This window comes from Scleropages formosus, chromosome 18, assembly GCF_900964775.1.
Source record: "Scleropages formosus chromosome 18, fSclFor1.1, whole genome shotgun sequence".
NCBI classification, from domain to species: Eukaryota; Metazoa; Chordata; class Actinopteri; order Osteoglossiformes; family Osteoglossidae; genus Scleropages; species Scleropages formosus.
In genome coordinates, this window is record NC_041823.1 from 13032472 (window position 1) to 13045394 (window position 12923).

Consider the following 12923-nt stretch of genomic DNA (forward strand, 5'->3'; position numbering starts at 1 on the left):
TGAGTTTCACTCCTTGTCAAAAACGTCACGTGTGGTGAGGGGGGGCACGCGCGCTAAGGCTGTAGCAGCAGGCGTTCGGCGAACTGTCACAGGGAGCCACTCGGCTCTCTCTCCTCTCGTCTCGTCTCCGCCAAGCCAAGGTGGAACGGCGCTTCAATTTCCGCCGAGGCCGCTTCTTCCACAGCCCTTCACTCGCGCGTTCGCGGCTCCGCCGGACTGCGTGACTAACTCCTCCATAGCTGCCTGCCGCAACTGCTGCACTTCCGCTCCGCACGCGGCGAGCGACGAGGCACACGAGCTCGCGGAGACGGGAGGCGCGCGCGCACAAAGGAAAGGTGCCGCTCAAAAAAAAAAAAAAAAAAAAAGAAAGAAAAGGTAAAACCAGCGCGCGCGGTGTCGCACGCGGCTCGCTGGCGCCGTTAGCCCGGAGCCCGTTTTCGACGGCTGTGGGTGCGTTCTTGTTGAAGTTCCGAGCGAGAACGACGGGGGGGGGGAATATTATATCTGTGATTCTGTCGAGCAGCGGGGAGGGGGAACGAGAACGAGGAAAGCCCTTCCGAGCGAGGCGGCTAAACTGGTTAGCTAACAGAGACCTGATAGCGATCAGCTGGATACCGAGGCGAAAGGACGTTACATGCGACCGTAGCAACAAAGAAGAGCCCGTTTATGGTGTCGGGCCGAACGGCTCCTCGTTTTTCACCCGCTTCTGGTTCGATTAGCCAGGTAACAGTGAAGGAAGCTGCAGTGCCAGGCTGTCTCAGAGAATGAAGTTTCCTGAAGTATGAGGAATTAGCCAGACAGCTAGTTAGTTAGCTAGTTGGTCAACTAAACTAGTCAGTGGTGGCTGGCACGAGAGAGGACCGAGTGGACTGTTCCAGAAGAAGTGACACCGTTGATATGCGGTAGAAGTCAGTGAGTGAGAAAAGCGCTGCGCTCTATCTGTCACCATTATTATTAGCTGGGTTAAGGAGGATAACCGTTTATCGGCTGGATTTCACCTGTGGTTCGTTGTTTTGCAGCCCGCGTCGTGTTTTGTGGACCCGGACTAAGCACTGCAAGAAGAAACCCCTGCTTTGGTGGACAGCGCAGGTAAATTATCATGTGGTGGGGTATTGTTGCTCATTTTCAGGAGGACTGAGACCTCCAGGAATTCCAGCGGTCCAAAAGTGCGAGTGTTTTTCGTTATTTAGAAACCAACCGGTCATGACATGAACTGACTGAGCAGCTAGTAGTAGACACATCAGATCAGTTTGAGGAGGAATTTATAATTTGTTTAAAATCTTGCTACTCCTGTGTGTACTGGACGACTTGCCGTTTCGTGGTTTTCATTATTAAATACGTCTTTGGAAAACTTGTGCTTTTTAATTTTTAGGTGCATTCATTCCTTTTCGCCGGAGGTCGGCATGTCGGATGAGGATTCTCGAGCCAGCACCAGTTCTTCATCGTCATCATCGTCGTCGTCGTCTTCATCAGCCCAGCAGCAGCAGAAACAGAAAGGCTCCTCGGGTAACAAGCGAGAGAGCAAAGGCAGCATGAGCAAGACGTCCAAACTGCTGTCGACCAGCGCCAAAAGGTGACTACAGCAGCGCTCCGCCGGCGCTGGGCTCGAGGCGGCACCGCGCGCCACTTGCTCCCGTTCTGGACGCTTAACTCGACAATGGCAGCCAGGCGTTCTCTGGGGTCACGTGCCTCTTGTTGGGGAATCTCCGAGCGAGCCCAGCTCTTCGGTTACAGCACGGACGACCTCATTTGCATATTAACTTAAACTGCGTATTAACCCGGTGCTGTGAAGGGAATCCGAGAAGTCGGTTCGGTACCGGTTTTGTGCAAACGTGTATTTTTATCTTGCACTGAAATCCAAGCGATAGGGTTTTTAATTTTTTCGGGAGGGAACCCTGGCTTGAGGGGGGGGGGGAATGCCAGGAACAAGTGGCAGTGCGAGCGGCCATGTTGTTCCTCGCGCTGGCGCTCAATTAATGGGTTTTTCTGTGGGCGGCAGGCGTCTCCCGATAAAAACGGCTATTTTAACGGGTTTTTTTTTTTTTTTTTTTTTTCCTCCTCCCCACTTTCATTATCTCAGGATTCAGAAGGAGCTGGCTGACATCACGCTGGACCCGCCCCCGAACTGCAGGTACACTCCTTCCCGCATCCCAGTTTTCGTTTACTCACTGATTTATTGAAACTAAGTAGTCAAGTTCTTAGCTGACATTTGGTTCATGTTGGCAAGAGGTCTGTGAGAATATAATATTAGTAAATACCTGTCAGTTTTGTGACTGACTGAGTTATAAATTATTGGCGCTGCTCCTTTACATTTTCCACATGTTTTTAGATTTTATGTCCCTTTAAATGTGGTTTTTATGAGCAGTCTTGTCGTTGGTAACAGTACTTCTGTAATTTCTTTTTCAAGTTAGTGTGGTGTGACTGGAGAAGAGTAGCTTTCTTTGTGTGATATGAAAATATTTATTATGAGGAATGGTTTGTTTTTAAATAATAGGAATGCCATCCTGTCCACCAAATACCATACTTTACACTAGACTTGCTTGTTCAGTGCAACTGACTTATATCCCCGAGACGAGAACTGCCTTAAATTTTTGTGCTGGGTGTTGCTGCTCAGGTGTGAAATGAGCCATGAAGGTGCAGTGTCAGTTTAATGTTGGACAAATATTTGTAAAGATTATTCAGCCAAACTGACCATGTCTGAGATAGTCAAACTTGGTGTTAATATTGCATGACAATTGGGCTGTTTTATCCCCTTTAATGTGTCCTACATACAGAAGGGTCTCCGCTAGTTTCATGTCAAGATGAGCCGGCTGACAGAAAATGCTTCTTGTTATAAAATGCCTGTCAGAAGCGCCTTATTTATCTCTGTACATGTGCTTTAGGAGGATAAGTGTAAGACACTCATGGTTTTTACTGTAAGATTACTGCAGTGTGTAAGATTTTAGATGCCTGTAGAAATTCATTGAGCAGAAGATCTCAATTTTCAGTTCGCTGCATCGTGTTCATGTTTGTGCATTCATGTTGCTGTTTCTTCACAAAATGGTCATTAATGTATAACACTGGGTTGTATAATTGATGTATGGGCCTCAGCGTTGTTGCACTTTGCTGTCTCCCCCCCCCCCCCATTTGCTGATGTGCAGAGGTGGTTGAACTCGGGTGGAATGCTTTTGAAAAGGACTGCCATTGTTAAAGAATTAGGGTTAGGAGGGTGTGACTTGACTCATTTTCTGGTTTGAGGTTACAGTAATACTGCGGTATATCAGCATCTTTGTTCCCACAGCCCCAGTAGAAAGCAAACAACGCATCTGTTTATTATAGTGGAAAAACTTTCTGTGCTCAACCTTTTGCTTGTGTTGGTAATATCTGTGTGTGGTAGTGGTATTTAAGTTATGATGAGATACTATCAAAGTATTTTCAAGCAAGGTGAATAATTTGTTTTATTTCTAGCAAAAGTTAAGTGCATGTAGAATGTGACTTTCAGAATATGATTTTAAAATGGGTAAATCCAAGGGAATTATTTGTAAGTTAGAATTGCAAGAAAAACATTTATTTTAATAGTCAAATGTGGCCTGTCCTCAGCTAAGTCACAATAATAGACAAACACAATCTGCTGAAACTAGTAACACAAAAATTGTACTACAACTTGTCAGTGTTGAACACATTTAAATGTTCACAGTTCAGACTGGATAAAGCATTTTAACATCTAGGGTAATGACTTCTCCAAAAGCAAATTGGAATTTGGTATTCCAATCAATTAAATGAGACTGGAAGTGTAGATTTGCAGTGCCCTACCCAATAATAATTAAAAAAAAAAAAACACACACACACAAAGTTGGTGAAAGTCTGCTTTTCTCAAAGGTTTGTTTATCTGAACCCTTCCCTGATAAGAAAAATTTCAGAGGATTTTAGAAGAATATTTGTAAAGATGCATAAAGGCTACAGAAGCATTTCTAAAAGCCTAGGTGTTTATCAATGCACAGTAAGACAGTTGGGGGGGACTCAGTACTGTTGTTACTCTACTCTCCCAAGGAGTGGGTGCCCTGAAAACATACAGAAAAAGCGCAGCATGCAGTGCTGAAGGAAACGCGTACGTGGGAAATTTCCTGTGCAGAAAGCGGTATGGGTGAAGTACCCTTCTCGAGCATACAACAGTCATTCCCATCCTGCAACCAGACGTATTTTGGGCCCAAGTCTTGCCTCAACACAGCTGCACCTGCACACCATCTGTTGGCCATAGGAGTCCTGGTTGGTCTTCGTCATACTAACATATGGTTCTCTGGACTGAGACGGATCTGTTAAACACCAACCCCATTCAGTACTACTGCCAAACCCACCAGCACTGTCATTTAGGATGGGGCATATCTGACCATTATGTGTTTGGCCTTAATAGCTCCAGGAATGTTGCTGCAAGGTGGTCAATGAAATCAAAACAGATTGCATTTATGTGGCTCTATACCACGTGCACTTGGGAGGACTGCAGAGCCAAGCTGCACATACTGGAGTGTTGCTTAACTTGCTGTACTGGTTGGAGGTTATGGAGCAGGGTGGGAGAGAGGACCTCTATTTCTCAGTGGGATGTCAGTGAATAGAAACATTTTAAATATTAAAGGTGCGCATTTTACATCCACACTTGGCATTGTTAAGTGTTGTTACCTCTCTGTAGGGGATGATTAGTAGTATATTGTGAAATGTAAAATGAAGTCTTGTGTTTTGTCTTTTGGGCCAATGTGGTCTGTTTTTCAAAATCATTTTATTCCAGTGTCAGTATGAGTTGTGGGTGTTGTATTTCTAAAAACACATGAATGTCTGCTGCACATGAACTGAACCGTGTCAAAGCAGCTTCTACAGTTTAATAGCGGAGATCCCCCCCCTCCCCCTTGCCTTTCTAAGCCTAAAATGAACAAAAAAAAAAAGAATTTTACAAATCCCTGTGAAATTATGCTCCCAATAATTTTTAGATGTAATTTTAAAATGGGTAAAATTTCCAGGTTCTTCCAGTGAAGGTACTGAGTGTTATGCAGGCAATATCCATTATCATTTTCGTGTATAATATAATGGATTGCTTATTGAGAGTTGCAGTGTTCTCTCAGCTCTTCAGTATGTTCTAATATGACGGTAAATGCTATGTTTCATCCAGTGTTTTCTGTAAAAGAAGAACCCACTTGGGGATATATTTGAGGGGTTTCTGCTTGTGCATCTGTGTGTCTTTGGACTTTGTTCCACAGATAGAGCTTTGAACATGAGTGTTAGTGGCAGTTACTGTAGGTGAGGCAATTTCTACCTTTATCTAATGTCCTCAGGAAAGATGTGTTGGTTTTTTTTTTTTTTTTTGCTAAATACCCTGAAGTTTCAGGCAATGATGAGTCACCAGATGTGGTAGGTAACTATCTTAGTAATTTGTGCATAGCATGTTTCACTTTAACCACTTCAGTTTAACTCTGCATAAACACTGACAGCAGACTGTTCTGTGTGTTGTTTTTTTTTTTTGTTTTTAACTTAGGTTCTATGATCCCCTAGCTGAGTATTCAGCACAACATCCCAATTTACATCTTATCTTCAGTAGTTTGAAGTAACTTTACTGGTCTCCTGTGTAGAGGGGTCATTGGGCTTCCTGGCAAGTTTACAATCAGCAATTGCTTGCAGAAGAATAAAGGCTAGGCAGGCAAGGAGGAATTAGCAGCTCACCAGTAGTGTGGTGTTTTGCAGGTTAGATTAGCTGTGGAAATGTTCAAATGTGATGGCCATTAAGCAGGCTTGTTTGCTTTTAAGCACACTGGTGTTCATGTCAAGGGCTTGGACTCAACAAGGCCACTATACCCTTGAGCAGAGTGCTTAGTCTTGATTGCTTCCATGACTATCCAGCCGTTGGTGTTTACAGCTGGTGTCATATGCTTTTTTTCCCCCTGTTTGGCATGACTGCATGTAGTGTAAACCTGGCAAACTAATTAAGAGAACCCTTTCTATTCAGATGTTTACTGTATAAATAAATCTGAGTAGGTTTATTTAAAGTAAAATTATCATTATTGTTCAGAATTATTTTTGTCCTTGTGGTTTTGAATCCAGCTCACCCTGTGTGGAGTTTGCATGTTCTCCCAGAGTGATCTTTCCAGGCAAACAGATTTTTTTATTTGTAACTTACTGAAGTCTGTAGTGGGGTGTATATCCTTTGCAGCACTGCAATAAATTAATATATACTTTCAATTTGTAAATGACAAAGATTACAGTATTTCTGTAATACCTAAATTTACTTTTTACATGTCTTGAATCAGAAAACAGCAACACCTGACAATTTAGTATTAAAATCAAGCAATTAGATTTTGTAATAAAACTTTTAGAAAAGTAAAAATTCTTACTTACCAGATTAAGAATTCACCTGCCTAATGAATAATCCATTCTACATTTGCCACAGTAAACACACGTTTTCCTTTTAACATTAATATACAGTTGACCCTCCCACAATGCGGGTTGCAACAAACAAACAGGAATTTTTTGGGAGCTTTGTGGCCTTGTGTGGGAAACCATGTAGCACTGCAGACAACATGCATAGCAGATGAAAAGTGAAGAAAATGTAAAAAAAAAAAAAAAAAGGTTTAGTAAGTCATAAGTTTAGAAAATACATGTATAATATTGGTGTATTTTATCGTTTAATAGCATAAATATACACTTTTTTTTTTTAAAGTTTTGTGAAAAGTCAGACTTTGGGGGGGGGGGGGGGGGGAACTGTTGTATTCGCACAACTCCAGAATGGTCTCAGTGACGCATGTACAACATCTACTCCCACGTAGTGATCTTGTTTGTCACATTTATCTCGCAAACACTGTGTGTTATACCTTACGTAATCATGGCTTCGAAACGTAATACTCAGAGTGTTTCAGAAGATGATTCCAAAAATTTTATGCAGTTTTTCCACATCGTTGGGCGGCTGAGCCCCTAACCCCCGTGGTGTGGGAGGGTCAACTGTATTATGTACTATTGTTGGGTTGTCCTTTGAGTTCAGATGTGGGTTTGATCCAGCTCACTCTCAGCATAGATTGCATGTTCTCACTGTTTACATGAGCTTCCTCCTTTGAGGCTTGTGGGAATTCCATTACTGCTGACTCAACAAGTGCTTTAAAATATGACACACAGGTGAAATACTGAAATGATTTAATGAAATTGTTTGTTTTTTTCACTGCTTTCCTGTTTCAACCAATTTCACACATTTTCCAGTGTTCTGAAGGGTAGCTTATTATCTGCATAATGAGATATCAAAACCTCTGACAGGTCACTCAGTAGCTTTTTTTTTTTTTTTTTTTTTTTTTTTTAAAAGAACTGACACTATTCCTTTTGCAGTGCTGGGCCTAAAGGAGACAACATATATGAATGGAGGTCTACAATCCTTGGACCCCCTGGATCTGTATATGAAGGAGGGGTTTTCTTCCTTGACATTGCATTTACACCAGACTACCCCTTTAAACCACCCAAGGTGATGAGATTTAAAATGCTTTTTGCTGTTGAATTACATACATCTTCAGTTTATGTCAATGTCAGTGTGCTGCAAATTCAGTTGTCTGGCAAAATATATTGTGCTTTGCTTCCACCAGTAGAGGGTAGTATCAGTCCTTTTAATATATGTGTAATATACAGTATAAACAAGTACATAAAGAAATTTTTCTGTTGGTTAATTTGCTACTTTACTGCTAGAATAGAATGAATGAAATATATGGCAAAAATGATCATGTACATCTGCAAGGAATGTAGCACCATTACTTTACAAAGTAATTCTTTTGTTCATACAATTTTCATACAGGCCAAAAACACTAACTTGGATAACTCAGGAAAAAAAATAGTCTCCCAGATGCTCTGGGGAATGAGTGCTAAAGATATAGATGTTTAAATTTGAATACACCCATTTCTGAACTTTAATTGCCTATGTAATATGAAGTATTTTGGCTTGTTTACATGCACATCAGGTAACATTCCGCACCAGAATCTACCACTGCAACATTAACAGCCAGGGTGTGATCTGTCTGGACATCCTGAAGGACAACTGGAGTCCTGCCCTAACCATCTCCAAAGTGTTGCTGTCCATCTGCTCTCTACTCACAGACTGCAACCCTGGTAAGGAGGGTTTGAACATTTCCCACACCTTTTTTCCCCTCTTGTTTTTTTTTTTTTTTTTAAAACCTCTAACACAGTGCAAGTTGCAAAAAAAGAAATTACTTGGTTTACATCATGATTACTTTAAAGCTTTGAGAGAGTGAAAATTAACTTGAGGTTAGATTAGCACATTCGATGCTTAGTGCCGACTTCAATTTTTGTTCAGGAAAAAGACTTTTCAGGCCTAACAAACAGGAATTTTGAAGGCTTTCTTGTGCACTTTAAATGTGTTTCTTTGAAAATGTCTATGGAATGATTGTGTCCACAATAATTTCCAAGTCCTCTGTGGTTAACATAGCCTTATGTTTGTCATTATTGTCTCAGCTGACCCTCTTGTTGGGAGCATTGCCACACAATACATGACCAACAGAGCGGAGCACGACAGGATAGCGAAACAGTGGACGAAGCGCTACGCCACATAGCCGCACAATGTAACCACGTGCAGTGTCTGGCGCCAAGACAAGAGCTGCTCACAGAACATGGAGAGGGGCTGGGAGGACCAAGGTTTCTACTGCAGATTTTAAGTTGTTTATTGCTTGGGTATACTTCCGTTTACCACTTTAAATCGTCTTAGCCCTGCTAGAATTACGAATTGAGCAATACTTTAAATTTGCCAGTTTCCCCCTGTATTTTTGTTCTATGGATTTTTGTCCGTTTGTGCAGTAAAATTAAGGATCCATTTTCATATCACTTGCTTGTAAAGAATATGAAAGCTTGTTTTTTCATGTTTGAAGATTTTTCAGTTTTCAGTGTGAACCTTTAATAAATTCTCTTGGTGAATAATTGGTTATACTCAACTTATTCCCCTTTGAAATATTTATAAGGTTTAAAAGAATGAGTTTGGTCAAAGAAACCTCTGGCCTTTTATTTAATGTCCATATTCTGTTTCTTAAACTATTCATTTTAAAATGAAAACTTTTGTAGTGCCATTTAATTTATGCACCGTTTTAGAAAAAATTATAATTTCCTTGCATTATTTTCTACAGAAAAATTGTAATTTGATGTTTTTGATCGCAGTCAGTATACCAGTGATGAAGTCCTGTGATATATCTTATTGTTACTGTGGTAAAATTAATATTGTCATTTGTTTTTTGGTATTGTATTTTTCTTCCCCCCCCCTTGGAACATTTGCTCTAAATTAATTTTAAAAACTTGAGGAATACTGTCCTTAATAATCTAGTTCACTTTCTCAGTCATCAGCTTTATTGTGCTTCACATGTAATTCATAATCGCAGCAACATATCAAAAAGGAAGAGATTGTTACAGTCTGGATTTGTGAGCAGAGGAGCCAGGTGTGGAGAAATTACTCCCAAACCACTTGTTCTTTGGCCTGCTTCACAAGTGCGTGAGGAAGTTGATTATGGTAATGTGTTCTGTATATAAAAATATTTTATTGATTGTATTTGTTTTTCCTTTGAGTGTATTCCGACAGTGCCCCCTGATATGTCTGGGGTGTAAAATTATTGAAGTCAGACAGGTCCAGATCACCAGACCCTAAGAGATGGGGTCCCAGGGTTGCAACTCCCCAGCATTGTTTGACTTCATTGATTTAAACCTTTTTTTTTTTTTTTTTTGGCAGCTGAGGGCAGACTTCCAAGACCCTGCAGAGTAATGTTTCTTCAGCAGTCCTATGAGAATCTAACTCAAACCTACCTCCCTCATATGCCTTGCTTCTAATGAGTTTATTACTGACTTCTACCTCACCTTTGATCTGTAAGTCTGCTTTGTGGGTGGAAATAAATGGGTTAAATAATGTTTTGTATCATTTATTTCATTATTTATTCTGCCTCAAAGTGCGTTGACAGATAGGATGACTTATCTATTGATCTATCATTAATAACCACTTGTCCATTGCAGGATTATGGTGGTCCAAGAGCCTTTCCTGAAAAATTAGGGAGTTAAGCCAGTTTCTCCCTGGACAGGAGGCTAGTCCGTGTGCACACATTTTTAAACCCTAAGCAGTTCAGTTAACCAGTTGCTGTCCCATGAATGAAATATATTTATATAATTATGGTCTATGAAGCTCCATTTTTGAAGCTTGCTTTCTCCATTTTAGAGATGTTTCATGTTGCCTGATTCTGTTTGCATTACAAAGATAAAGCAATGGCCTCTAAATTTTAATTTCCTGCACCGTATACTTAATGGTTCTGCTAGGGAGGGCATTGGATGTTGCTGGGGTTTTTGAATCCTATTTTTAAGAAAAATATCCAAACATTTTTATGAACGTTACTGCAAACATCAAATCCATTGCTTAACTATACCTCTTGCTTTTATCTGAAATTATCTATTAAAAAAAAAGAAAAGGTGCATACCTTGTTTAATAAAGCACTGTATTTAAGTGCAAGAAGGCAGTAGAACTGGGGCAAGAGCCTGCCTTCCGATTGCATTAACCTGGATGTGACTCTCACCTGTTCTACACACGCTGTGTAGGTGTCTCGTGCTTTTTTCGTAGACCTTAGATGTTGAAGAATCCATTTGTAGTACTCTTTTCAGTTGATCTTTTCAAGTGCTCAGGCTAACATGATCACATTAGAATGTCCAGAAAGTGTGTGCAGTCACTGGTACTTGGACCTCCAGTGATTTATTTTTCTCTGTTTCTTAAGAGTTTTCTTTTATTTTCTACTATTTCAGGTGAGTATATTACCACACTGCCTGCTTTTTCTCCTTATCATTTGTGTCAGCTGTGTGTGCTCTATTCTTCAGTGCCCTGTGTCACCCTGTAGATAATGGTGCTATATAAATTGAAATGAATTACAAGTGGGTGTCATGTCAGGTAATTGGCACAACAGGCTATGACGGTGCCTCACAATTCCTGGGTTGTTGGTTTGAGTACAATTCAGTTTGTGCAGAGTTTGCATGTTCTCCCAGTGCTCACACAGGTTTTCACTGGGTACTCTGGTTTCCTCCTGCAGTCCAAGAATGTGTATTTCATGTTAATTGATGACTCCGAATTGGCCACAGTGTGTATGTGTGAGTGAATAAGTATGTGTGCAATTTCGATGAACTGTGTAATGAGTGCAGTGAACTGGAGTCGGAACCCTATATTTCCAGTATGGGCTCTGGACCACTGTGACCCTGTGTTGGACAAGCAGTTAATAATAATGAATGAATAGATGGATGAATTAAGAGATGCTGCTGCCATATTCTTGTCATAGGTGCCATCTGTACAATAGCAGTCTATCTCTAGACTAAAGCTACTTGTCCTTAGCAGGTATATAACCAGACTGTGCCCTTAGTGCACACCATGAGTATACACCACCAGTGTACATTTGCTTTATTGATGCAATTAGCATCAGTACACATGGAGCACCTGCTGACTGTCATCTGGTTTTACTAATGTTTACTGTACAAAGGCCCTTTGTACTGCAGGACAGTGATGTAGATGGCGTTCTAGTTATTCTAATTTTTCAGTTTCCAAACCAGTTTTATAGGGTAACCATCACACTGGACAGCAATTTCCTAAACAGATTACTGTTGTTCTGTTCCTGCTGTTCTTTTGATTTTTCTCTGTTCTGCATTCTTTCTTTCTTTTGATAAATAATCAGAAATCTTTGGTTATTGTAAACCCTCCACAGAAATGTTATTGTGATCATTTATTTTCTTGCCAGAACTCAGGATGGGATAAACTCAGCTCCAGCAGTCTCTCGGGGTTGGAAAAATACCGCACAGATTGCTGTTTGATGGTCATTTGTTTGAGTAATGGATAAAAAGTGTATATTAAAAACATGTCACTGAAATACTTTATTAGCTTTCTGTAATTGTTGCCATTGTATCTCTTTCATGCTTGTCATATTTGTTTGCTATTAGTACATAGTTGAAAAGTGTTATCCATAAATACATCAACTATTACTGGTTCCCTAGGGTTGCGGTGGACTGGAGCTTGTCTCGGAAAATGGCGACAAGCATGTTACACCCTGGACAGGACACCAGTCCATCAGAAGGTCCCCATTCACTCACACAGACACAAAGTAAGAGCAGTTCAGAGGTACCAATTCACCTGAAACACAGCAGAAGGAAAGCGGATCAGATGGAGGAAATGTATGTGAGCATGGGGAGAAGATGCAAGGCCCACACTTGAACCTTAAAACTGGTTCTTGACATAAAAATTAAGCAATTGTTTATGGAAAGCAAAGGATTTTGTTTTTGGATATTGATTGTCTATTTACTGGATTCCTCAGATAATACAGGATTACTGTGATTATGCTTATTATGTCCATCATCGTGTTCGTTGTCTGGACCATATGGCATTGATCACTGTGGTGTCCTTAAGGTCCTGATCATCTACGTTCACTTTATGGCTGAGGGTTCCATATACACTACTCATTCTCTGGGGTGATTTTCACTGACTCCATTGTACGATGCAGTCAGATGCAGCCACCATGCAGAACAAACCACCCCTCTGGTGATGCAAAGGACAAATATTTTAAAATTTCACTGCCACCTTAAATTCCTTCATATATACATATATTCCTTGACTGGACTAAATTATTTTATGAGTTTTCATCTTTTTAACTGATGCCTGAAATAGAGAGAAGTGATCTTTGGCAGCACTGGAATAAGGAACACATTTTTCTGAATGTAACAGAATATAACAAAGCATGAAATAATTCCAGTATTACAAGTAAGCAATTACACTTTTGTACTTGCATATCCAAACACACATGGGTTCACATTTGGGCAAGCGGTTATTGACAATGGATGAATGTTTGGTGATCTTCCGGCCTGCTGCAACAATTGGTAGTGGTTACTGGTGTTGCCTCTAGCTCCGAAGAACGCCGATTCAA

At 40.6% G+C, this 12923-nt stretch overlaps 1 protein-coding gene across 4 annotated transcripts; it reads left to right on the forward strand.

The window, feature by feature from the left end:
* The first annotated feature begins 253 nt into the window (after positions 1–253).
* Positions 254–8922, forward strand: LOC108927451 (ubiquitin-conjugating enzyme E2 E1). Of its 4 annotated transcripts, none has more exons than XM_018740771.2 (7): positions 254–450; positions 1020–1089; positions 1373–1573; positions 2081–2131; positions 7333–7465; positions 7953–8100; positions 8464–8922. In XM_018740771.2, exons 3-7 carry the CDS (start codon positions 1404–1406, stop codon positions 8559–8561), a joined length of 600 nt encoding a protein of 199 aa, XP_018596287.2. In that variant the 5' UTR covers positions 254–450; positions 1020–1089; positions 1373–1403; the 3' UTR covers positions 8562–8922. The 4 variants fall into 4 exon arrangements, with proteins under 4 accessions (XP_018596287.2, XP_018596288.2, XP_018596286.2 ...); XM_018740772.2 differs by lacking the exon at positions 254–450 and adding an exon at positions 471–723; XM_018740770.2 differs by lacking the exon at positions 254–450 and adding an exon at positions 730–912.
* Positions 8923–12923: the final 4001 nt, after the last annotated feature.

What these genes read in the sequence shown, in the direction of transcription:
- LOC108927451 (XM_018740771.2), top strand. Translation starts at nt 1,404, where the DNA reads ATGTCGGATGAGGATTCTCGAGCCAGCACCAGTTCTTCATCGTCATCA. An exon ending in CTGTCGACCAGCGCCAAAAG is followed by an intron (nt 1,574 to 2,080) that starts GTGACTACAGCA and finishes TCATTATCTCAG; the next exon opens with GATTCAGAAGGAGCTGGCTG. An exon ending in GACCCGCCCCCGAACTGCAG is followed by an intron (nt 2,132 to 7,332) that starts GTACACTCCTTC and finishes TTCCTTTTGCAG; the next exon opens with TGCTGGGCCTAAAGGAGACA.